Source organism: Brassica rapa, chromosome A03 (assembly GCF_000309985.2).
Source record: "Brassica rapa cultivar Chiifu-401-42 chromosome A03, CAAS_Brap_v3.01, whole genome shotgun sequence".
Lineage (NCBI taxonomy): Eukaryota > Viridiplantae > Streptophyta > Magnoliopsida > Brassicales > Brassicaceae > Brassica > Brassica rapa.
Window position 1 is genome coordinate 11,364,011 of NC_024797.2, and position 21,235 is coordinate 11,385,245.

The following is a 21,235-nucleotide window of genomic DNA, read 5'->3' on the forward strand; positions in this document are numbered from 1 at the left end:
TTGAATCGATGTGTTTATATAGATGTGTGGGGTGACTTTATGCTGTTATTAAATAAATAATAATATATATTAAAATGTAATTTCGTTGTAGCTGAAGCAAAAACGCATATATTTCTGTACCAACCAATGGATTGGTAACCAGCATGCCGTCATATATTCTCTTTGTTGAAATGTATTCTCTTGTTTTGGCTATCTTTTTTTTTACAAGAATAATAATTTGAGTAGGTGACATTTGGAATTAGTTTCAATCAGAAAAAAAAAGAAACCAATCAGTCTTTTTTTAACACCAGTCAGCCCACAACCGAAATTTTATACGAATCTTAAAAACGACTTAAATGTGATAGCTAATACTAATAGGTTGATTTTTAAAAAAAATACTAATAGGTTTATTAATTAGGAAGTCGTACCTAGTTTAAAAGGCTTTCGTATTAAAATGAAAATATTACAATACATGAAATATAAAAGAAGTTTACATATATAGTCTATCAAATTTATATACAATTCAAGAACATTATTGGCATATATACGCGTCTACGGTAGTTTATTTCGATCGGATGTCCAATGGTCTCTTAAACAAAAAAGAAAACAATAGAACTTCAAAGTCACGCCCCTATATGTTTAGTTTGGTTTATGTAAATAGTTGTAACAATAATGATAAAATTTATTATATGCAGGTGAGGCAGAGACAGAGTCATATCTATCCTCAACGACGACTATACAACCGTCGACGTCTCGTCAACTTCGTAAGTTTTCAGTTTTCACTGCTTTATTTCTAAAATATATATACGACTCACTGGCCATAGTTTACGACTACCAGCCATTTGCATAATTTTTCTAAATATCAAAGCAAGTTATTTTATTTGGTTAAAGTATTCTAGACTATAACGGCGAAAAGAAAACGTCTAAAGAGACACTTTTTCTAAAGAATAGGTTAAGGCTGCAATTGGAATGTATTTTTTTGAAATAAAAAACTTCCTAAATGCTTAATTTTTGAAATAAAAAAATTGTTCATCATTTACAAAAAAATATTCCATTCAATTCCACAACATTCAATATTATTCTAGATAAAATTTTAATTATCATTTGAAAAATCACTTCAAATCAAAAATGTTCATGAACAAATGGAATATTCCATTCCACAAAATTTCATAAATAATGATTCCTATCATTCCATATATTCATTTTATTTGTCACTAGTTTCACCTTAAATTTTATTATGTGTCCACATTGTTCTCCGTAATTGATAAAATCTTCTAAACTGGCAAAAAAATTACTTCTTATAGTTTTGTTTACATAATCAGATACACCACAAACAAGATCTATTAAAGTCTCCCTAGTTGAAATAAAAGTATATTCTTATGATCATGCACAAAACAAAAGAAAAAACACAAAACTGATCACCCCCAAAAAAAAGCATAAATAATTTGGAACCAGTTTTTGGCAATATACATGTTAGATGATTTTTTATAAAGACGTACAGGAATATGGATGTAAAAAAACCCATATATGATCACCCATATCAGCCAAGTATCCGGTCTGGATTACCATTTACATTATTCCAGCAAAAACACTTGATTTAACCTGACTAGTTCAAGAAAGAAAGTCAAACCAATAGGGGAGCTTCTCGATCGGTTGATAAGGTTTATAACTATATCCTGACACCAGAGGATTCGTTCAACTTACTTTGTACCGATCAAGCAATGCAACCAGTCGACAATATATACATTCACAGCTTACCAACGCTCATAAATCATGAAATTATTTTATTTTATGTAGAATTAAACCATAAAATTTCTGGAGAGGTGAAGAATCTTGTAGACATATGTCAACTAAGTTAAGACTAATTATATATTTAAGATATTAAGGAAAAGTATATCGACTTAGTTAACTCTATAACTAGTACATGTTTTGTTTGTTTGTAATTAAGCAACTGAGAGTACCTACGTAATAGTATAGCGACTAGGTAATAACCCGCGCCTTGCGCGGGATGTGATTATTAGTTTCGTTATTTTTAATAAATAGACACTAAATCTGTTTAATCTGGATATTAGTTCGGTTTTAAGTTTTTTTTTTGATTTTTAATCTTCTAAAATATAATTATTATTTTAAATTTATACTCTCTCCTTTTCATACTAAGTGTCGTTTTGGGTCTATGCACACAGATTAAGGAAACAATTAATTTTGTATATTTCCTATATAAAAACACAATTACCACTATATCTAACCATATTTCAACCAATAGAAAAATAAATTACTCAATAAAACTAATAAATTTTGAACTGAAAATCGAAAATGACACTTATTTTGTAACGAAAAAATTTCTCTCCAACGACACTTATTCAGAAACGGAGGGAGTATTCATTTTAGTTTATTCGGTTAAAATGTTTGATTTTTTGGTTTTTTTTCGGTAAAAACCAAAAATTAATATTATTTGTTTATTTTCATGTTATGAATTTTAGATAGTTGTCATGTCGAACCAATAGTTAATATTATAGTTTCAAACATATAATATTTAAAGAAAAAGAAAAGAAAATTATTATAGACAAATCATTTTACTACAATTTGGTCGGTAGTGAAAGAAGCAATAAGAAAAAATATTTCAACTTTAAAAAAAAAAAGATATTTCAGTTGTTGTATGAGTATGTAAAAAGTATATAAAAATAGTTGACAAATATATATAAAGATATTGTTAATTAATATGAAATGACATTTTTGTTCAAAATAATACATGAAAGATAATATTTAAATTAATTTGAAATAAAAAAGGCATTGACATTAGTCATTTTTCATATAAAGAAAATAAAGTTGTATCCGTAAATAGGGGTGGGGCCAGATCGAATATATGAGTACTTGGAAGCATTCGTGTCGATTCGATCTTTAGCCACCTTGATATTTGGTGACTCGGATATCCGAAATGTTTTAGAATTTTAAAGAATATCCGATTTGATCCGTAAATAAAATAAAATTTTAAAATAATTGAAAATTTTAATAATAACATTTTATTACAAAAATAAAATATTATTTAACTTTCTAAATTTTAGTACCTAATATATTAAATTTAATTCATAACATATATATATATATATAATTCTTTACATATATGTATATATATTCATATAGCAGATCAAATTAGATATATGTTCCTAAAATTATTGGTATTTATGATTTGCTTTTTGTTTGGACATTGTATTTTAGTATTTGATTTGTTTCGTAGAGTTGCGGATATCCAAATTATTTGGTTCAAATCAAAATGGATAATGAATAGAATCAAAATTTATGAATATTTTGCTCAACTTTATCCGTATATAATAAAAGTAATATATATATAGTTTGGCTTTTGATTCGTTATCTATTTTTATTCGAAACGAAAAATCCAGAGTTTTATTGGAACCATGTATGTGAGTTTTATATTAAAAACGCAAAATACATTGTGTGAACACATTTATGAATATAGTGTGAACGCGTTAGCATATTTATTATCAAATCGTTGTGAGGCTGTCACGTGTCTGTTATAGTGTGAATGCATTTATTACAATGCTTCTCTTTTAATATATAAGGGATGGTAGGTTGGTCACCTACTATATATAAAAGCAAAAGATATTAATGATCTTCTTTGTCAAAAAAAAAAAATATTAATGATCTTATCCATCCAAAAACTGAATTTTAAGTGGTTGAAGAACTGGTTCACATAATCACATGCATGCCCGACTATATATGTTTATACTACTAAAAATCTCCGTCAACATACAAATGAATGAGAATTGAAAACTACCTAAGGTAATACAGCTTGCGTTTTCTTTAATTATGTTTAGTGTGTTTAAATTATGTGAAGACTAAAACTTAAAAAACTAATAGTGAGAAAGGCATAACCGTCGTCTGAGTCACTCATACGTCAAGCTTGAAATTATGATCACAAGACTGAAACAATGCAAGTCAAATCCTAAGGTTTCTATATTACATTATAGATTGTTGTCCGCTATAGTCTGCTTAAGAATGAAACCCCAACGTCTAATTAAACCGAAAATATACATTTATTACATATCTTAATTCCTTTTCACAGTCTTCTTGCCCACTTAATTAGACATATTTAATGATTTGATATTAGATTCCAGAAACTGAATTGTTTTGTGGAAAAAATAATTAGACTCTTGTTGAAAGGTTTACGTAGTATCATTCAACTCTGGATTCTCGAAACGTCGCCGTTCAAAACTAGTCTGCGTTACGCGTAACGTCGACGAAACGAGGTTACAAAAATTCGCAGAAACCGTAGACATGTCTAAATCTATGGGTAGATTACCAATCTTATCATCGGGTCTAAGTTGACTTTGCAAGCACGGGAATTAATAAAAAGCCTTACTAATTTTATTAGTAACGACCTCAATCATCATGTCTTTTTCATCTGACCATGATAAAACAAAGTGATTTGACCTCTGGACGTTAATTAGTCTTCTCATTGATTATCCAGAGAGGTTTATTATTTAGAATAAATATAAAATAAAATTATACGAAGAGGTAATCACCAAATTGAGTACTATCACAAAATACTATTTTGACCAAATTACATCATGGTATACTTGCAAATACTAAAAACAACTATCTTTTTGAGTCTTTGACGACATTTCTCACCTCAACAAGGACACTTTTTTTTCTATTACATCCATAGGGGCACATTAATTTTACGTACGTAGTCTCAAGTCTCACATTCGTAATGACAAGTTTTGTCTAAATATAAAGGATATATGGTGGACAAAACGATCCAATCATGTTTTTTGGTGTAACTGCAAGTACACCAGTCATGTTCAACTCATATTTTCATATGCATATCTATGCTGCAAGTGCACATATGATCTACGTATTAGTTATATACAAATATGTATATGAACGCATTAGTTTTTTCATATTCTCACGCAAAAGAAAAGGAATACAAGCAGCTGTAGCGATAATAGACTGAAGATCGTTAAAACCTCGTTATCAAAATTTTACCAAAAAACCTCGTTATCAAAAAGAATAGGGATATATATTAAATTGAAATTTATAATTTTAACTATTAAAATGGAAGATTCGATTTTCCACAATAAGTTTAGTATAAGGTATTGATTTCTTATAATTGAAGTTTCCGTTTGAGGCCCGCAAAGACTTTGTTTGGCTGTCTTTGGTTTGTTCTCGATCGTTATCATTTCATATGTGTCGTCGTTATTCTTCTTAATTACAATTTGTTTTAATTAAAAAATAGACTTTTCGTTAAATATAGGTCAGTGGTGGCTGAATTTAATGAATCTGCTGAATGAATTGATGATTAGTTATAAATGTTGGATATTTATGATCAGTGTTTTAAAACGTATGAAAGCTTTTGATGTAAGAAAATATGAAAATGTTGCTACGTAAGTTAAAAAAATTTGTTGCTACTTAATTTGATCTAGCAACAAAACGAATATTTTTAATTATTAGTTTTGTCTGGTAGCAAATTAGTTTTAAACTAAGTTTTAGTTTTTGTTGCTTTTGTTGTTACTTGTCAGTGGTAATAAGGTCCAATCCATGTTCGGAACTATAACGCATAGTCGGACAGTAATTTCGGTTCTAGCGAATTACCAAAAAATTGGGAAGTATTCGAGGACTACACGGACCTAGTTTTAAATACAATTTAATATATTTATAATATAATTAGCTAATTTTAAACATGATGACGCATGTTCTTAGACACGAACATTTAGATTATGGTGTGTTTGGTACGAAAAATCTCTAAGTAAAATAATTATGTGGTTGTTTTGGGTTCGATAGCTAATTGTAATGATTAAGTAATGAATAATTACACAAAATCTGTCAATAATGAGTAAAAAATAATCAACCGAGTTTTAACTTTACCCGGACGGAAAAAAAAATTAGGTGGTCTAGACAGGAATTAAGCGGAAATTAGGCAGTCAATGCGAAAATTAGCGGTCTTACGCGGATCAACACCTAACTACACCGATTTGGGCATATTCGCCGCGGTCAACCTCCGAACAATACCTAGACGGCCGCGTTTTTGAACAGGAGATCCAACAATACCTAGACGGCCGCGTTTTTGAACAGGAGATCCGACTAATACTCACATCTACAAATTATATGGTTTAGTTCGTTATTGGCAGTGGTACTCTGAACATAAACACAAGCATGGGTTTCTATGAGTTTATGGTCTAATCTCTAATGTTTTACGGTTGTAATATATTTTAAAGTAGATTCTAGATAAATTATTCTCGTGTCTTTAATTGACCTATGTATTTTTTGCTGAAAATTCAATAAGAAATTAGTCGCTATATTGCAAAACAGTATAGTGATTCTCAAGTCCAATTTCAAACATAACAAAGGAATTAGGCTTTAGCTCGACGTGAAGATACTAATTTTCTTAAAAAAATATATAGAAACCTTGAAAGAAGAACATGGATCGACTGTTTACAGTTTGATAGCTTGTCGTAAATTTCAAATAATCATTGTACTTTTCAGCTGATCCCACTTTAATTCTTATTTACGAAAATGAACACTGTTTTGATTTTCAGAAAACATCTAATAATCAAATAATATCAAGATAATTTGTTTATTCGATTACTTTTGAAAGGATATAACTTTTTTTCTTTCTGAAAACATAATTATTATTAAGAATAAATTTTTACTTGTGTTAATAAATCGTTGACCTAAAAAAAATTGGTCCAGTAGTAAAAAAATTAAAAACATGATAAGCAAATTCAACCGGTATTCTTTCAAAATCTCAACTTGGTAACATATGGTAGCAGCAGGACATAATTTAAGACATGCACGTTTAAGACCGCGGTTGTATAACATTTATGATACTTTATAACCTGAGATATTCATTTATCCTAACAACATTAGGCCAACATTTATACATGATAATAAATTTCTTTTTGGTTGGGAGAATAATATATCTCTTTTGCTTATGAGTTCTGAACAAATTACATGCAAGCTTACAGAAAATTTAATTTATAACAAGTACAAACATAAAAGTTGCACACCAAAGCTTTAGGACAAGACCAGAATCTCCTTTCATTCACCGACCTTCACACCAGAGACATAAACTCTGCTCTGAATCACACTTCCACCGATCCAAAACCCAGGCATCACCATAAGACCAACACTTGGGCTCTCTCCCTTTTCATCCACAGCTATGTTCTTCAAAACACTTTCCATGTATGAATCAGAGAACTCACTACCCTTTTTCACCTGGAAGATCTTCGCAGCTGGATCAAACGAGTAAGCAAGCCTGTGCAATAACCATATAGACTTTGCTAGCTTCAAAAAGGCCTGATAAAACGCGGTCCTCGGGTGGCCACCTCCTGTCACGTACTCACGCTGGTCTAGGTTTCCAAAGAAAGAAGCTTCCATCTTTGGGTGGATCAAGATGAGATACTTGCTCTTACATAACTTACCAAAGTTGGAATGAGGGTTTGTAGCCAGAGCATCTAGTGGATCCATGTCCTTTAAAGCAAGAAACTGAGTGAAGAAGGTCTCAGTGTCATCATCTGAGTCTAGTGAGAAAGTGTCCTGCTGAAACCCACTGAACATCCTCTGGCATATGTATGACTCAAACGCATACTTCTTGTGAGGCCTCTTGGCGTAAGCAACACCAGGCTCAATGGACTCAGCTGCAGAATCAAGATCCCATCCCGCAGCTTTCATCATGTTGATCAGCGGCTTTGAGAAATCGTGAACAGCTTTAGAAGCAGCTTCATAGGTTGATTCAAAAAGCTCAACGGTCAAGTCAGGAAACTGCAAATCACCGGAAGATTCGTTAGTGGACGACATTCCTCTTAACTTAAGATTCTTCTCGAGCTTAAGACGTTTCTGATTAGCTTCCTCGATCTTCTGCAACATCTGAGTGATCTCGGAGTCTTTGTTCTGAATCTCAGACTGAAACTTCTTCACCATGACCTCGTAAGTCTTCAACAGACTCTGCTGCTCTTGGATCTCTGCGGCTAAACGAGAGTCTTTGGGAGAGACGCACACAGGCTTGGGGTTGTTCTCTCTGTAAACATGTTTCAGCTCGGAGAGATTCTTGAGTTCAGAGATCACAGCCTTGTCGGCTTCCTGAATCTTGTCGGGGTCGTAAGGAGTGTGAGCAGATTGAAGCTGGATGTAAGCAGATTTTAGAGAAGAGATGTTTCCAAAGAGGTTGGAGATAAGTGCTTCCATAGCTTCAGGGTTCTGGTTGATACATTGTTCCATTGGTTGTGGATGGACCTTCTGGTTGTTGTTGTTGAGTTGAGTTTCTTTCAACCCACTTGGTAGCATACTTGAAAACTGAATATCTCTGTTTCAGACAAGACCCTTCTACAAAGAATGGTCCTTTTTTTAATCTCAGACAAAACCCAACTAATATTCTAGATCTTGAAATAAATCATCATCAAACCCGAAAAGATCTTTCTAGTGTCTACAGTGTTAGTTCCCCTATAAAGTTCACAGATTTTTCGAATGAGGGTCGAGTATAGTGGTGATCTGAATCTAGAGTTTCAGATGGAAGACAAAAGAGATCACCTGGAATGATTTAGCTTTGTGTCTGTGTATACAACACTATTCAGACAGAAAGAAGCTTCGCGTCGAATAATGTTATTGATCAGCTTTCACGCCACGTAAGTAGAAGAAAACGAAACATCAAGCAGCTCTAAGCCGGATCCTTTTTTAGCCCGGAGGTGAAGGAGATACAGAGAGAAAGGAATATGCTTTTGTAGGAAGTGAACGAAAAAGAAATGGTGAAGGAGCAAGCTCAATACTTGCTCGGATTCTAAACCAAATTGAGAGTTCCGGATTGCCGTGGTTTATCCTAAACCGAACCTCAGATCGGTTCGATTGTTTGGGTTTGTGACATATAAACTGGAAAAAAAAAGACATCCCCCGGTTTGATTATGTTCCAAACTCTAAACCGGTACCCAAAACATAAATGAAAGCATACCCAATCGGATATTTCACCATATCTAAATCCGACCTAGAACCCGATTTTTTGGATCGGATCTTCGGATCCAGACATGGATGTTACCATCGTCTTCGATAAAGGTAATCTGGCCGGTTACTCTTCGATTTATGTTTTCTCTTCAATATTCGATTATTTATGAGTTAGTGGTTCATGGGTTTTTGTGTTAGAAAGGCCCAGTAACTTCTTGGAGGCCCAGTTAAAAACCACCAAATCTTAACCCTTTCAAGTTTCAAGTCTTCACCTAACCAAAACCAAAACCTTCCTCCCCACTTGCTGTCTGTAACAGCTGACTTGGACAAATACATAACACGTGCGATGTTCTGATTGGCTAATAGAAAATGCTCATACACCATCGCTTGAGGTGGGTTGGTGAAGGATTTTGATGGCTACCTTCTTCGTCACCAAACCCCCTCTAAAGTTTATAAAATTTGAGGAAGGCAGAGAGTGGGTTTAGGTGAGCGAGTTCAAAGATCGAAACTTTTTCTCCAATGGCGCAAGCTAGCAGAATCTGCCAGAACCCATGTGTTATCTCCAATCTCTCCAAATCAAACCAACGCAAATCGCCCTTCTCTGTCTCTCTGAAGACGCACCAGCAGCAGCGTGGAGCTTATCAGATATCTTCGTGGGGATTGAAGAAGAGTAACAACGGCTCCGTGATTCGTCCGGTTAAGGTTATGGCCTCTGTTTCCACGGCGGAGAAAGCTTCGGAGATTGTGCTTCAACCCATTAGAGAAATCTCGGGTCTGATCAAGCTACCCGGATCCAAATCTCTATCCAACCGGATTCTTCTTCTTGCCGCTCTATCTGAGGTCGGTTTGCTTCTTTCTTTGTTTTCTTAGTGTTGCGTTTTTACGGCTTGAGATTGAAGAAAGGTTCTGACTTTGTTGTGGTTTTATAGGGAACTACTGTAGTTGACAACTTGTTGAACAGTGATGACATTAACTACATGCTTGATGCGTTGAACAAGTTGGGGCTTAATGTGGAACGTGACAGTGAGAACAACCGTGCGGTTGTTGAAGGATGTGGCGGGATATTCCCAGCTTCTTTAGATTCTAAGGGTGATATCGAGTTGTACCTTGGGAATGCAGGAACAGCCATGCGTCCACTTACGGCTGCAGTTACTGCTGCTGGTGGCAACGCAAGGTAAGGTTAAGGACTTATTCTGTTAGTTAGTTTTGATTATTTTAAGAATCGGTCTTGTACTGATGCTTTTTAGTTGGGTTTGTTTACCAGTTATGTGCTTGATGGGGTGCCTAGAATGAGGGAAAGACCTATAGGAGATTTGGTTGTTGGTCTTAAGCAGCTTGGTGCTGATGTTGAATGTACTCTTGGTACTAACTGTCCTCCTGTTCGTGTCAATGCTAATGGTGGCCTGCCCGGTGGAAAGGTGAGTTTGTAATCTCAGCATTTGCTATGTGAAAAGTTGCAGCAATCTTTGTTCATCACACTGCGTTAGCTTGACATGATTTTAGCTTTTGTATGGTTTCTTGATTGACACATTAGACATGTTTTTGCATTTTTCAGGTGAAGCTTTCTGGATCAATCAGTAGTCAATACTTGACTGCTCTGCTCATGGCAGCTCCTTTAGCTCTTGGAGACGTTGAGATTGAGATCATTGATAAACTGATTTCTGTGCCGTATGTTGAAATGACATTGAAGTTGATGGAACGTTTTGGTGTTAGTGCCGAGCATAGTGACAGTTGGGATCGTTTCTTTGTCAAGGGCGGTCAGAAATACAAGTAAGAGTTGTTTCTAAAATCACTGAACTTATAATTAGATTGACAGAAGAGTGACTAACCAAATGGTAAAATTTGATTCAGGTCGCCTGGTAATGCTTACGTAGAAGGTGATGCTTCTAGTGCTAGTTATTTCTTGGCTGGTGCTGCCATTACTGGTGAAACCGTTACTGTTGAAGGTTGTGGAACAACCAGCCTGCAGGTAACACTAAGTTTATAATAAAATTTGCTTAGTTCAATTTTTTTTTGTCTTTCTAAGGCTTGGCTAGTTGTGTCACTTGTGTGTAACATATGAAGAATCTAAGTTTAGTTTTTTTTGGTGATGAATCTCAAAGGGAGATGTGAAGTTCGCTGAGGTTCTTGAGAAAATGGGATGTAAAGTGTCATGGACAGAGAACAGTGTGACTGTGACTGGACCATCTAGAGATGCTTTTGGAATGAGACACTTGCGTGCTGTTGATGTCAACATGAACAAAATGCCTGATGTAGCCATGACTCTTGCCGTTGTAGCTCTCTTTGCAGATGGCCCAACCACCATTAGAGATGGTAAGCACACCCTCTAATTGTTTTTTTTAAAGATTCATAGTCACTTAGTTCTCCTCTCATCCATTCTTTTTTATCATATATAGTGGCTAGCTGGAGAGTAAAGGAGACAGAAAGGATGATTGCCATTTGCACAGAGCTTAGGAAGGTAAAACATTTTTCTTTCTGTCTCGCTCTCACTCTCACTCTCTTGGTTTTATGTGCTCAGTCTAAGTTAAGTTCTGCATAACTTTTGCGTACAGCTTGGAGCTACAGTGGAAGAGGGTTCAGATTATTGTGTGATAACTCCACCAGCAAAGCTGAAACCGGCGGAGATTGACACATATGATGACCATAGAATGGCAATGGCATTCTCCCTTGCAGCTTGTGCTGATGTTCCAGTGACCATCAAAGATCCTGGTTGTACCAGGAAAACTTTCCCTGACTACTTCCAAGTCCTTGAAAGTATCACAAAGCACTAAAAAAACCCTTTTTTTTACCACTGCACTAAAAAGACCTTAAAGCCCATTTGTCTTTTCTTTTTGATCCAATTGAGATCAGTTTCCTCTGTTGTCACTGTAAGATTACGAAAAACAAAGAGTATTAAGATTGCTTGCTTGTACCTTAAACTGTTTGATGCAATCTTTGAATGGTTTTGGTCATAATAGACTGGTGATTAGGGCTGCTCTGAATCACTGAACTGGGTTTTTTAAAGGTGGGTAAAGTAGACCACAACCTCAAAACTATGTGAAAATTAATCCGGCCAAGCCCTTTCTGAGCCCAACTATGAACTGATTTGACTATGTAGTAGGTTGTAAGTAGATCCTAATTCCCAACCTGGATAGGTTTTTAACTCGGGAACAAAAAGGCTTTACTGTCTTACTCTTGTTTCTTGTATTTGTGTATTTGTCTTGGAGTTTTAACTGCATATGAGTATAGAGACAAAATAATAGATCTAAGAGTAGATACATCTGAAGGAGGGACAAAGGCATGGGGACATGTTCTGCCAATTCATAAAGGGAAAGGAGTGGACATGTTGTTGTCTTATGTAATCAAGTTCTTCACATGGGGTCTTTGAGTGTCATTATAGCATTCATTTCCTTGCACCTTTTCTTTTCTTTTGGCCTATTGCATTTTTCATTACAAAAAATAAAATAAACATCGTATGATTGATTACATAACCTTTTTTGGGTTTACACATTTAAAAAGTTGGTTTCGGTAAAAGACTAAACCATAATGATCTACATCAACCCTGATTTGCTATACATAGGAAGTTTATGTTAGGCTCATTTATTGGTAATATATAGTAATTATTTAGAGCAAAGCTAACAAAATCGATGCCCCCAAAATCTCTCTCTCACGAAAATAGATGTGATGTGAGGCTTCCCTAAAATCTTGGAATATTATTTCACACCAATCAACTCCATTCAATAGCATGACAACAAATCTTTTCAAGAGTCAAAAACTTTTGCAGTTAAATTTGATTGTCAATCAATTATTTTTCAAAAGAAGTCTCTCTCTCTTTCTCTCTCTTTCTTCTTCTCCTCCTTGATTTGGATCTCTAAATCTTCAATCCCCCATGTTCAGATTTACAATTCACACTCTTTAATCCTGCACACCCACCAATCTTATTATTAAATAAAAGATTATATTCGTGTTTAAGCTTCTTTAATTAAACCCTTCCAAGAAACCTGAAGACTCCAAGGAGCTTGTCATAAAAACTAAAGAGACAAGAAGAAGAAGAAGAAGAAGAAAGGTGTTCAAAGATGTCTCGTCTTGACGACATACCATCAAGCCCAGGCAAGTTCAAGATTGACAAATCTTCCTACTTCAACCGTCTCAGGTTTCAATCATCTCCCATCAAGTTCGCATTCATCTCCTTCTTCCTCCTCTGTCTCATCTCCCTACTCTTCCTCCGATCTCCACCGTCCGTTAACTCCTCCCAATCCGACCCATCTCGCCGCTCCCTCCGAACCTTCACCTACGGAGGACCCGCTTGGGAGAAACGCATCCGAGCCTCTGCTCGAACCCGAACCTCAAGCAACGGAATGACCGTCTTAGTCACCGGAGCAGCCGGTTTCGTCGGTACACACGTCTCCTCGGCCTTAAAACGCCGCGGAGACGGCGTCATCGGCCTTGACAACTTCAACGACTACTACGACCCTTCTCTGAAACGTGCGAGGCAAGCTTTACTAGAGAGAAGCGGCGTCTTCATCGTGGAAGGAGACATAAACGACGTCGAACTGCTCCGTAAGCTCTTCAAGATCGTCTCCTTCACCCACGTTATGCATCTAGCCGCTCAAGCCGGAGTTAGATACGCAATGGAGAACCCTGGCTCCTACGTTCACAGCAACATCGCTGGACTAGTCAACCTCCTTGAGGTCTGCAAAGCGGCTAACCCGCAGCCAGCTATCGTCTGGGCTTCCTCTAGCTCCGTCTATGGACTCAACACGAAAGTACCCTTCTCCGAGAAAGACAGAACAGACCAACCGGCGAGTCTCTACGCCGCCACGAAGAAAGCTGGTGAAGAGATAGCTCATACTTACAACCACATCTACGGGCTGTCTCTTACAGGACTAAGGTTCTTCACCGTGTACGGACCATGGGGAAGACCAGACATGGCGTACTTCTTCTTCACTAAAGACATTCTCAAAGGTAAGTCCATATCCATCTTCGAGTCGGCGAACCACGGAACGGTGGCTAGAGACTTCACTTACATAGACGACATCGTGAAAGGATGCTTAGGGGCTCTTGATACGGCGGAGAAGAGTACAGGAACCGGAGGGAAGAAGAGAGGTCCGGCGCAGCTGAGAGTGTTTAACCTCGGGAACACGTCGCCGGTGCCGGTTTCTGATCTGGTGAGTATACTGGAGAGGCAGCTGAAAGTGAAGGCCAAGAAGAATGTGATCAAGATGCCACGAAACGGTGACGTTCCGTTCACTCATGCTAATATCAGCTTAGCTCAACGTGAGCTTGGGTATAAACCGACCACGGATTTGCAGACGGGGTTGAAGAAGTTCGTGAGGTGGTACCTGAGTTATTACTCCGGTGGTAAGAAAGCCGCCGCGAGATGATTTTTCGTGTTTTGTTTTGAGTAATTATATTTAATTTATTTATGTTACTTGCCTGGTACGTAACTGTTGTATTAAAATTTGATTCATCTTCAAATAAAACAATGTTACTACTTCAGCACGTAACTGTGACTGATCTCCTACATATATTAAACAAAGAAGAACAAGTAGTCATGGTCAACAAGTTTAGAAATCGTATTTAGTTCTTCCACTACCTAGAACAAGACACAACATATCTGGAATGTTCGAAGTAGATTTGTGGAAGTTCCATGCCTCTAGCATTAAGCGTTTCCTTGATCCTTTGAAGTGAACAATCTGCGTTTATTTTTGTTCAGAGTAATGAGAATGTGATGAATAGATTTGTGATGTTTTTTGGGGTTTGTGAGAGTACCTTGACATCTAATGGCATGCCATGAAACTGACCAGCACCTTCAGGAGGTGTCCAGTTGTATAAAGCACATGGTAAAAACAGCACTGAAGCTCCAGCTATTTCTTGTGTGAACGCTTGTGGCTTTGTGAATCTCTTTGCGTCAAATGAAGGATGTGATTTGACAACCCATACCAGAGCCAATTGATCACCAAGCATACGAGATGCCTTCATATACTTAGTTTTGTAAGCGTTTAAGACTTGTTGAAGAAAAACTTTAGCCCTGCATTTTTTTGGAACCCCATGTAAGACAAAGCATCAATGCTGAGCGTATACATATGAATTTCCTGACTAGCATTCCAGGTTCAGACATTGATTCCAAAGAGACAAGTGTTGCTTTTAACTATAAGAGATTTTGCTTAATGAGGATAGATAAGGGATAGATGCACAAACCTTAGGATCCCTTCACGGGTTCCTCTCACTGCTATAAAGCCTGAGTTCAGCGGTTGATCTTTATTGTTCCTGAATGTGAGAGCTATATGGAAGTTTGGATGCTTGACAAATATAGTCTCAATGTTATCAACCACAGCTATATCGGAATCAGTGAAGATATAGTGGTTCGTTCCACCATCATTCTTCTGGAGCTTCATCTCAAGAAAGGTCTGCACAGCCACATTGTAACCAAAGAAAAATCACGACCCAGTAAGCATCTTTACTCTCTACAACAACTCAGATACAAATAAAAAAAAGGAAATGGATGCCAAAGAAATAGATAGATAAGCAAAAACAACAACTGTGTGTATTCTACCTAAGGTATGAGTGTGATATTGCTCTTACAATGTAAGACATGATTCTTTGAAGCATCAGGTTACCCCGCGAATAATCACCAGGAATAGGCTCTACCATCACATTGCTTGCTTGGATAGACAGTTGAGAAGCTGGATCAGTCAATATGACAACGTTGCTCTTGGGCATACTCACCTACATAAACATATCTTTCAGCAGATATCAGATGGTAGCTAAGAAACATCACCAAGAAGATGACAAAAAGTTACCTGAATAAAGTAGGCGAATGCGTTTAGAACAGCCATTGACCTCGCTGGCTTGCTATAGGTAACATTCCCAACAACAGAAACCACATTGGAGGATTTCAAATCACCGAGTGATGTAGTATTATTATAAACAGTAAACACTGTGACAAAAGAAACTCCATTTCCAGCAGCACCAGACACATGAGAAGTTGTAGTGTGTGTCTTGTTCAGAGCCTTCGTGCCTAAACAAAACATAGACAATGACAACACAAGCTAAGCTAAGGATTCAAATGGTTATGAAGACAAAGTCCTGAGAGACGAGGATTAATGTTCTTGACACAACATTGCTCAGATCTGTGTCTCCACAAATACAAATCAAAGATTGCGAGTTCATATCCGAGAGCTATAAGTGCGTATGTGACCAACTAATAGCAAAATCTAACCTTGGCAATGCAATCTATCGGGAAAGCCTACTCCAGCAGCAGGTCCGAGCACAAGGTGATCTAGTTTCTTGCTACGAGTGCTTGGCGCTTCGTTCTTAGCTCTAGTAGAAGAAGAATAATCAACAAGTGACGAGAGGTGAGGAAGAACAACGAGCACGGGAACAAGTAATAGAAACCGACGCCATCCGGTACAAGATCTCAAGCTCCGGTAATCTCTCCGGGAAACCATTGATCGTATTAAACAAAAACTCCGATCAACGAAATCAGTTTCTGATCGACGGAGATGATAAGCTAAGTTCAGTGCATGGGCTCAAGTTGGGCTTTTTATGAACATCATTAGATTATCAGATCTAAACTACATGACGTTTACTTGCACTGTTAACGAACTGTATGCCGGCAAAATACAACATTGTGAGAGAGCTCCCTTCGTAATATCAGGTCTAAACTACGTGACGTTTACTTGCGGTGTTAACAAACGGTGTACCGTTGAAAGGAACCAATCAGATACTGTAAAATATTCAGACTTCACAAGACCGTACTGGACCAAAAAAAAAAGCGCATCTCTTCATATGCAACACAAGCAGGTCTGAATCAATTACATTGTCATTAAAAGAGTTTACAAAGATGTTGTTGTACTATCCTCCTACCAGAACTTCAAACGAAAACCGGAGAAATGAATGGTTCCGATAATAACAGATAAACCAAAGGCATAAGCTGTTAATATCACAAGGGAAGAAAGTGGAGAAGCAAATATGGTATCTACGGCCATATTCACCATTCCTGTAAACACGTTTGCCTGTAAGCCAAAACGAGTTCACAAAGAGTCAAGATTCTGTAAAGACTTTGGACAAATCAAGAAGGGACTTACCAGAAGAAAAGTAGCTAGAAGATTCTGGTCAATTGCTTCTTCAAGTGGTGAGAGTTTGTTCATAGGTATATAACTCGAAAGCATAAATATACCCAGCGCCTGAAACAAAACAAAGTCTCATACACCTAATCTCAAAGACAAAAGTTTGTAATTAGTACTGAAATTTAAAAGGACCTGAAGATCTTGAGCGAGCACCCAAGTAACATAAGGCATGTTGCACTGCACAAGAAAAATAAAAATGACTAACAACCAATATTGAAATGCTTTTGAGCTTTTTAAGTGAGTATCATTACCGTTCTACGGGATATCCTCTCCACATAGTTGTCAACAAGTAAAGTCACAATCCTGAGACATAACATACAAGGATGCTCATGAGTGAGTGATACTTGTCATAATGAGATAGTAGCCGTTTGTTTTTTTACCATAATATAAGAGAAACGAGAAAGACTCTAGCGATTGAGATCGTGGTGCTTCGAGTATTGGAATGCTTTGCGTAGAAGAGACGATAGCCTAAGTCAACGCCGAGAAGGTACATGCCCCAATAACCTTGAATCATAAAAGAGTTAGATGCCACAATATCAAAAGGAATTAGTAAGCAACCTCTCACCAAATCAAAAAACCTTACCAAGCGTGCTAAATACTCCTTCCTTGTTCTTGCTGATAATGTTGTTTCCTCTTTCGTGGGAAAGTAGATATGTGTTCAGTCCACTAACCAACCAAGTTTGGTACCCTGAGAACAGAGATAGTTAGATTTCATTGTTTTTTTTAGTTAAAGAGAGAAAATGAAGTAAAAGTGGAATGTACCTGCAAGAACAGTGAAACCTAGGATTCCACAGTACTTAGCTGGTATGTTAACAAACGATGTGAGAATTGATATGGCTGCAAGTGTGAAAAAGAAGTTCCAGTGCTGTCCATATTCCGTAACGTGGACCTTCATACATTACACAGTCGAGAACAATAATGGTTAGACTTGTAAAGGGAGAATTATTAAAGCATAGTAAAGAGGAAGAGTGGAGATATCATCGTTTACCTGATAATCCACACCTGAAGTGGTAACTAAACGAATAAACCCGAGTAAGAGCAGAGGAGCAGTTGCCTTAAGTCCACTAATCCAGTTTCTGAAACAATGCAAGTAAAAAGAGTTGGACCCAAGTTTACATAATGGTGAAATACTAACAAAGTGGATAGTTACTGAGTGCTAAGGAGAATCTCTCACCCTGATGAGACGTCTCTAGCTTGCCGAGATACTATAGCATTAGCCAACACAAAAGAGCCAACCCCAAGATCCATCTGCTTTCATTTCAAGATGTAATACACAGTTACTAATCACAAGTTTAGAGCCTAAAGGAAGACAAATATGTGATTCTGACATTCCAAGAACATACCAAGCTAGTACCGTAAGTCTCTGTCTTAGCGTACCTCCTCGGAAAGATAGTGAAGTCAACAGCCAAGATGCACAAGCATGTAATCAGCATCTGCAACAACGAGAAAATCCTTCAGCGTAAATGAAAGATAAAAAGCAAAATGGATTTTAAATTAAAACAAAAAGGTAGTGTAGTATACCAGAGCAACTCTATAGGAAGAGACATTAGCTCTAAACGAGAGAGACTGTCCTCTCTGCAACCCTGAAGAAGACCTGGAATCATATTTTATTAGCTCTAAACATGATAAGTGAAAAGACAAGAAAGTCTCTACCTTTTTTTTGCAGTCACAGAAAGAACAAGCAACAGAAGAGATAACAAAACTACCCCATGATAAACCCATTCTGACAGAACCTACAACAATAGTAAACATTAATCAGTTTCCATAACAATACAAAAGAAGTTTTAAGGGACATACGGTGAAGAACAAGAGCATGGGGAAGACAATGAAGATGAAGTCCAAGGATATGGCATAACTGTAAGCCTTCCATTGTCTGGAAACAACAATCTCATCGTCGTTTTTCTTCGATGAAACGGATTTGTCATTGTTATTATCTATAACAAACAAACATGAAACAGCTTTAGACTAATCAAACAAAAGGAGGTGACTTTAATGGTGATTGCTCTCGCAAAGCAGGGAGCTTTTTAGCATTTGCTTTTGATCAGAGAAACGAACCGGTTCTAGAGCGAAAGCCAATGGAGTAGCGAATAAGAACCAAAAGCTGAAAACAAAAAAACGTAATCATTTAGAAATTGAAGCAAATCAAAGAAATGTACATAAAGAAAGAAACTTACAGGGACAATGGTTAATAGTGCTGCGATTTCCAGAATAGATGATCCATCTAGATTGCTTACGAATCTGCAATAAGTAAGAACTGCAAATCATACAAGTATGAAAAGATAAAGATCACTGAGAAGACGAGAGAAAAAGAAAGAGGGAAGCTTTACTCTTCTTTGAGATGCTTGTTTGGATTCAGAGACGAATCCATCAAAACTCGATACAAAGAGAAAAAAAGAAAAGAAAAGAAAAGATGTAGTTCATTGACTTTGAATCCATCAAAACCGGATTATTCAAATAATTTCATATTTTTTTGGATAAAATATTTAAATATTTTGTTTTTCTTGTATTTTTTTATTTATAAACCATTTTCAAAAAAAAAAAAATTGGTAATTTCAAAACTAAAGATTTTAATATATAAACTGTATTTTAATATGTAAACTGTATTTCTTGACTTTCCAAGTAGTAAGCAATTGATGAAAATACTTTTTGATGTTTTGAATTAAAAACTAAATATAATTAAGATTTTAATATTTAAACTGTATTTTAATATATAAATTGTTATTCTTTGTTTATAGCATGATCTCAGAAATTATAAAATAAATAGTGTATCAAGAAATTTAATGTAAAAGAAATAAAAGGTACGATTATAAAATAAATGCATGAACATATAAGAGTGATAATGATCCACTGAAATATGTGCCAGAGTGGTACGCACGAGCTCATATTGTACTGAGCTTTCCACAACCATTTTTGGTTTTAGAGTGGATCTAATATTTTTTTGTTGTTGTTGTTGTCACACACACACACACATGAATGTGCGCAGAACATCATTCGTTAGGTTTTTCTTATGGGGAAAAGGTTTCTCAAATTGAGTGATTCCGTTCATGCGATGATATATGTATACGATCGTCCAAATCAACAAATCAATATATGTATATGATCGTCCAAATCTCCTCCCTAGCCAGGGCCGTCTCAATTTCTTTTTGGACCCTGTTCGAAAAGTATTAATAATATATTTAAAATATAATAAATAGTTTTAGAAATTAATAGTTCTATTTATATATGTTTAACAATTTTTTATAAATTATAAACTCTAAACTAGTCAATACTATATCACATTTTGAAGTTTTAAACTATAATTTATGTATATATTGTTGAAAATTTTTAATTTTTTTTATTTTTATATTTGGACCCTGTTCGACCGCACCACTTGCGCGTGCTATTAGACGGCCCTGCTAGCTATATATATTAACCACTACCTACCCTTCTCAATCAATAATTTACTAAACTCTCAATCAACATCAGTAGCAGCATTTCACTATTTTGCGAGATTAAAAGAAATGGAAATGTCGTGTGGCCACTTGAGTATCATATTTGGAATTATAGGTAATGTCAGTAGGAAAGAAGATAACCAGCATAGCTAGATTGTTTCGTTGCACATAGCTTACAAAACCAGTTTATGATAGTTAAAACACAACTGTTGATCAAAAAAAAAAAAAAACACAACTATCTTTCTCAGGTTAGTATAAGACACAACTTCATCTGCAAATCTAAAGGACAAAAAACAACAAATTGTGTATTCACATAATACATGACCTATTCAATGAAAATACAAATCGTTAGATAGATATATCCTAAACGACTCTTACTACAAAATATTAAAAAAAACTTAGAGAAAATATTTCCTTTATACCATCTTATATTGTACACAAAGAAAAACAAAATTTACATCACAACAAATGATATATGTTTACATTGATTATCTGTTTTATATTATTATTTTTGGATTTTTGGTTCATTGATTATATGTTTTATATTATTATTTAGGGAAAGAAATAAATATTTGGGAAAAACATGTAAAACATTAGCAAAAAATTAACAAAAAAAACGAAATGATGACGAGAATAACAAAAAAAAGGCAGAAGAAAATGCATAATAGGTATTGAAAACGTTAATGTGATAACTACATATATAATTCTATAAACATTTGTTATTACTAAATATTCATCATTTATTTTTACATGTATTTATTTTTA

General features: G+C 35.7%; 5 protein-coding genes and 1 long non-coding RNA gene across 10 annotated transcripts; 3 read left to right on the plus strand and 3 right to left on the minus strand.

Annotated features, from left to right (window-relative positions):
• Window positions 1–22: 22 nt before the first annotated feature.
• LOC117133043 lies at window positions 23–6,321 on the plus strand. The gene is made up of 2 exons (XR_004456891.1): window positions 23–743; window positions 5,884–6,321. It is a non-coding gene; the product is annotated as an uncharacterized LOC117133043 (long non-coding RNA).
• A 524-nt stretch (window positions 6,322–6,845) lies between these two features.
• On the minus strand, window positions 6,846–9,091 carry LOC103858169 (protein GRAVITROPIC IN THE LIGHT 1). 3 transcript variants are annotated; one of them, XM_009135473.3, is made up of 2 exons: window positions 8,524–9,091; window positions 6,846–8,316 (listed from the first exon to the last, which is right to left on the minus strand). In XM_009135473.3, the coding sequence occupies exon 2, from the start codon at window positions 8,278–8,280 to the stop codon at window positions 7,036–7,038; it is 1,245 nt and encodes a 414-aa protein (XP_009133721.1). In that variant the 5' UTR covers window positions 8,281–8,316; window positions 8,524–9,091; the 3' UTR covers window positions 6,846–7,035. The 3 variants fall into 3 exon arrangements, with proteins under 3 accessions (XP_009133721.1, XP_009133722.1, XP_009133719.1); XM_009135474.3 differs by having other exon boundaries at window positions 6,846–8,319; XM_009135471.3 differs by having other exon boundaries at window positions 6,846–8,436.
• Window positions 9,092–9,329: 238 nt separating this feature from the next.
• LOC103858170 (3-phosphoshikimate 1-carboxyvinyltransferase, chloroplastic) lies at window positions 9,330–11,846 on the plus strand. Its single transcript, XM_009135475.3, has 8 exons — window positions 9,330–9,768; window positions 9,858–10,102; window positions 10,193–10,346; window positions 10,484–10,698; window positions 10,780–10,897; window positions 11,031–11,241; window positions 11,325–11,386; window positions 11,481–11,846. Exons 1-8 carry the CDS (start codon window positions 9,448–9,450, stop codon window positions 11,697–11,699), a joined length of 1,545 nt encoding a protein of 514 aa, XP_009133723.1. The 5' UTR covers window positions 9,330–9,447; the 3' UTR covers window positions 11,700–11,846.
• Window positions 11,847–11,868: 22 nt separating this feature from the next.
• LOC103858172 (UDP-glucuronate 4-epimerase 4) lies at window positions 11,869–14,406 on the plus strand. Its single transcript, XM_009135477.3, has one exon. The coding sequence runs from the start codon at window positions 12,984–12,986 to the stop codon at window positions 14,289–14,291; it is 1,308 nt and encodes a 435-aa protein (XP_009133725.1). The 5' UTR covers window positions 11,869–12,983; the 3' UTR covers window positions 14,292–14,406.
• On the minus strand, window positions 14,386–16,590 carry LOC103858171. The gene is made up of 6 exons (XM_009135476.3): window positions 16,130–16,590; window positions 15,711–15,928; window positions 15,493–15,636; window positions 15,109–15,317; window positions 14,680–14,938; window positions 14,386–14,603 (listed from the first exon to the last, which is right to left on the minus strand). The coding sequence occupies exons 1-6, from the start codon at window positions 16,356–16,358 to the stop codon at window positions 14,475–14,477; spliced, it is 1,188 nt and encodes a 395-aa protein (XP_009133724.1). The 5' UTR covers window positions 16,359–16,590; the 3' UTR covers window positions 14,386–14,474.
• A 20-nt stretch (window positions 16,591–16,610) lies between these two features.
• Window positions 16,611–19,483, minus strand: LOC103858173 (uncharacterized protein At4g17910). Of its 3 annotated transcripts, XR_004456890.1 has the most exons (17): window positions 19,367–19,483; window positions 19,214–19,277; window positions 19,095–19,140; window positions 18,837–18,973; window positions 18,693–18,772; window positions 18,561–18,633; window positions 18,383–18,472; window positions 18,214–18,287; window positions 18,028–18,115; window positions 17,802–17,928; window positions 17,623–17,727; window positions 17,420–17,543; window positions 17,291–17,342; window positions 17,172–17,216; window positions 16,998–17,096; window positions 16,722–16,925; window positions 16,611–16,690 (listed from the first exon to the last, which is right to left on the minus strand). XR_004456890.1 is itself a non-coding variant. In XM_033289012.1 (16 exons), the coding sequence occupies exons 1-16, from the start codon at window positions 19,405–19,407 to the stop codon at window positions 16,773–16,775; spliced, it is 1,395 nt and encodes a 464-aa protein (XP_033144903.1). In that variant the 5' UTR covers window positions 19,408–19,483; the 3' UTR covers window positions 16,640–16,772. The 3 variants fall into 3 exon arrangements, 2 of the variants coding, with proteins under 2 accessions (XP_033144903.1, XP_009133727.1); XM_033289012.1 differs by having other exon boundaries at window positions 16,640–16,925; window positions 18,561–18,635; window positions 18,698–18,772; XM_009135479.3 differs by having other exon boundaries at window positions 16,640–16,925.
• Window positions 19,484–21,235: the final 1,752 nt, after the last annotated feature.

Coding starts and splice junctions, on each gene's coding strand:
- LOC103858169 (XM_009135473.3), bottom strand. CDS start 8,280: ATGCTACCAAGTGGGTTGAAAGAAACTCAACTCAACAACAACAACCAG.
- LOC103858170 (XM_009135475.3), top strand. CDS start 9,448: ATGGCGCAAGCTAGCAGAATCTGCCAGAACCCATGTGTTATCTCCAAT. Junction 10,103..10,192: donor GCTGCTGGTGGCAACGCAAG/GTAAGGTTAAGG, acceptor TTTGTTTACCAG/TTATGTGCTTGATGGGGTGC. Junction 10,898..11,030: donor GTGGAACAACCAGCCTGCAG/GTAACACTAAGT, acceptor TGAATCTCAAAG/GGAGATGTGAAGTTCGCTGA.
- LOC103858172 (XM_009135477.3), top strand. CDS start 12,984: ATGTCTCGTCTTGACGACATACCATCAAGCCCAGGCAAGTTCAAGATT.
- LOC103858171 (XM_009135476.3), bottom strand. CDS start 16,358: ATGGTTTCCCGGAGAGATTACCGGAGCTTGAGATCTTGTACCGGATGG. Junction 14,939..15,108: donor ACCCGTGAAGGGATCCTAAG/GTTTGTGCATCT, acceptor AAAAAAATGCAG/GGCTAAAGTTTTTCTTCAAC. Junction 14,604..14,679: donor GCATGCCATTAGATGTCAAG/GTACTCTCACAA, acceptor AAATAAACGCAG/ATTGTTCACTTCAAAGGATC.
- LOC103858173 (XM_009135479.3), bottom strand. CDS start 19,407: ATGGATTCGTCTCTGAATCCAAACAAGCATCTCAAAGAAGA. Junction 18,288..18,382: donor AGACTTACGGTACTAGCTTG/GTATGTTCTTGG, acceptor AAATGAAAGCAG/ATGGATCTTGGGGTTGGCTC. Junction 18,116..18,213: donor GCTAGAGACGTCTCATCAGG/GTGAGAGATTCT, acceptor GCATTGTTTCAG/AAACTGGATTAGTGGACTTA.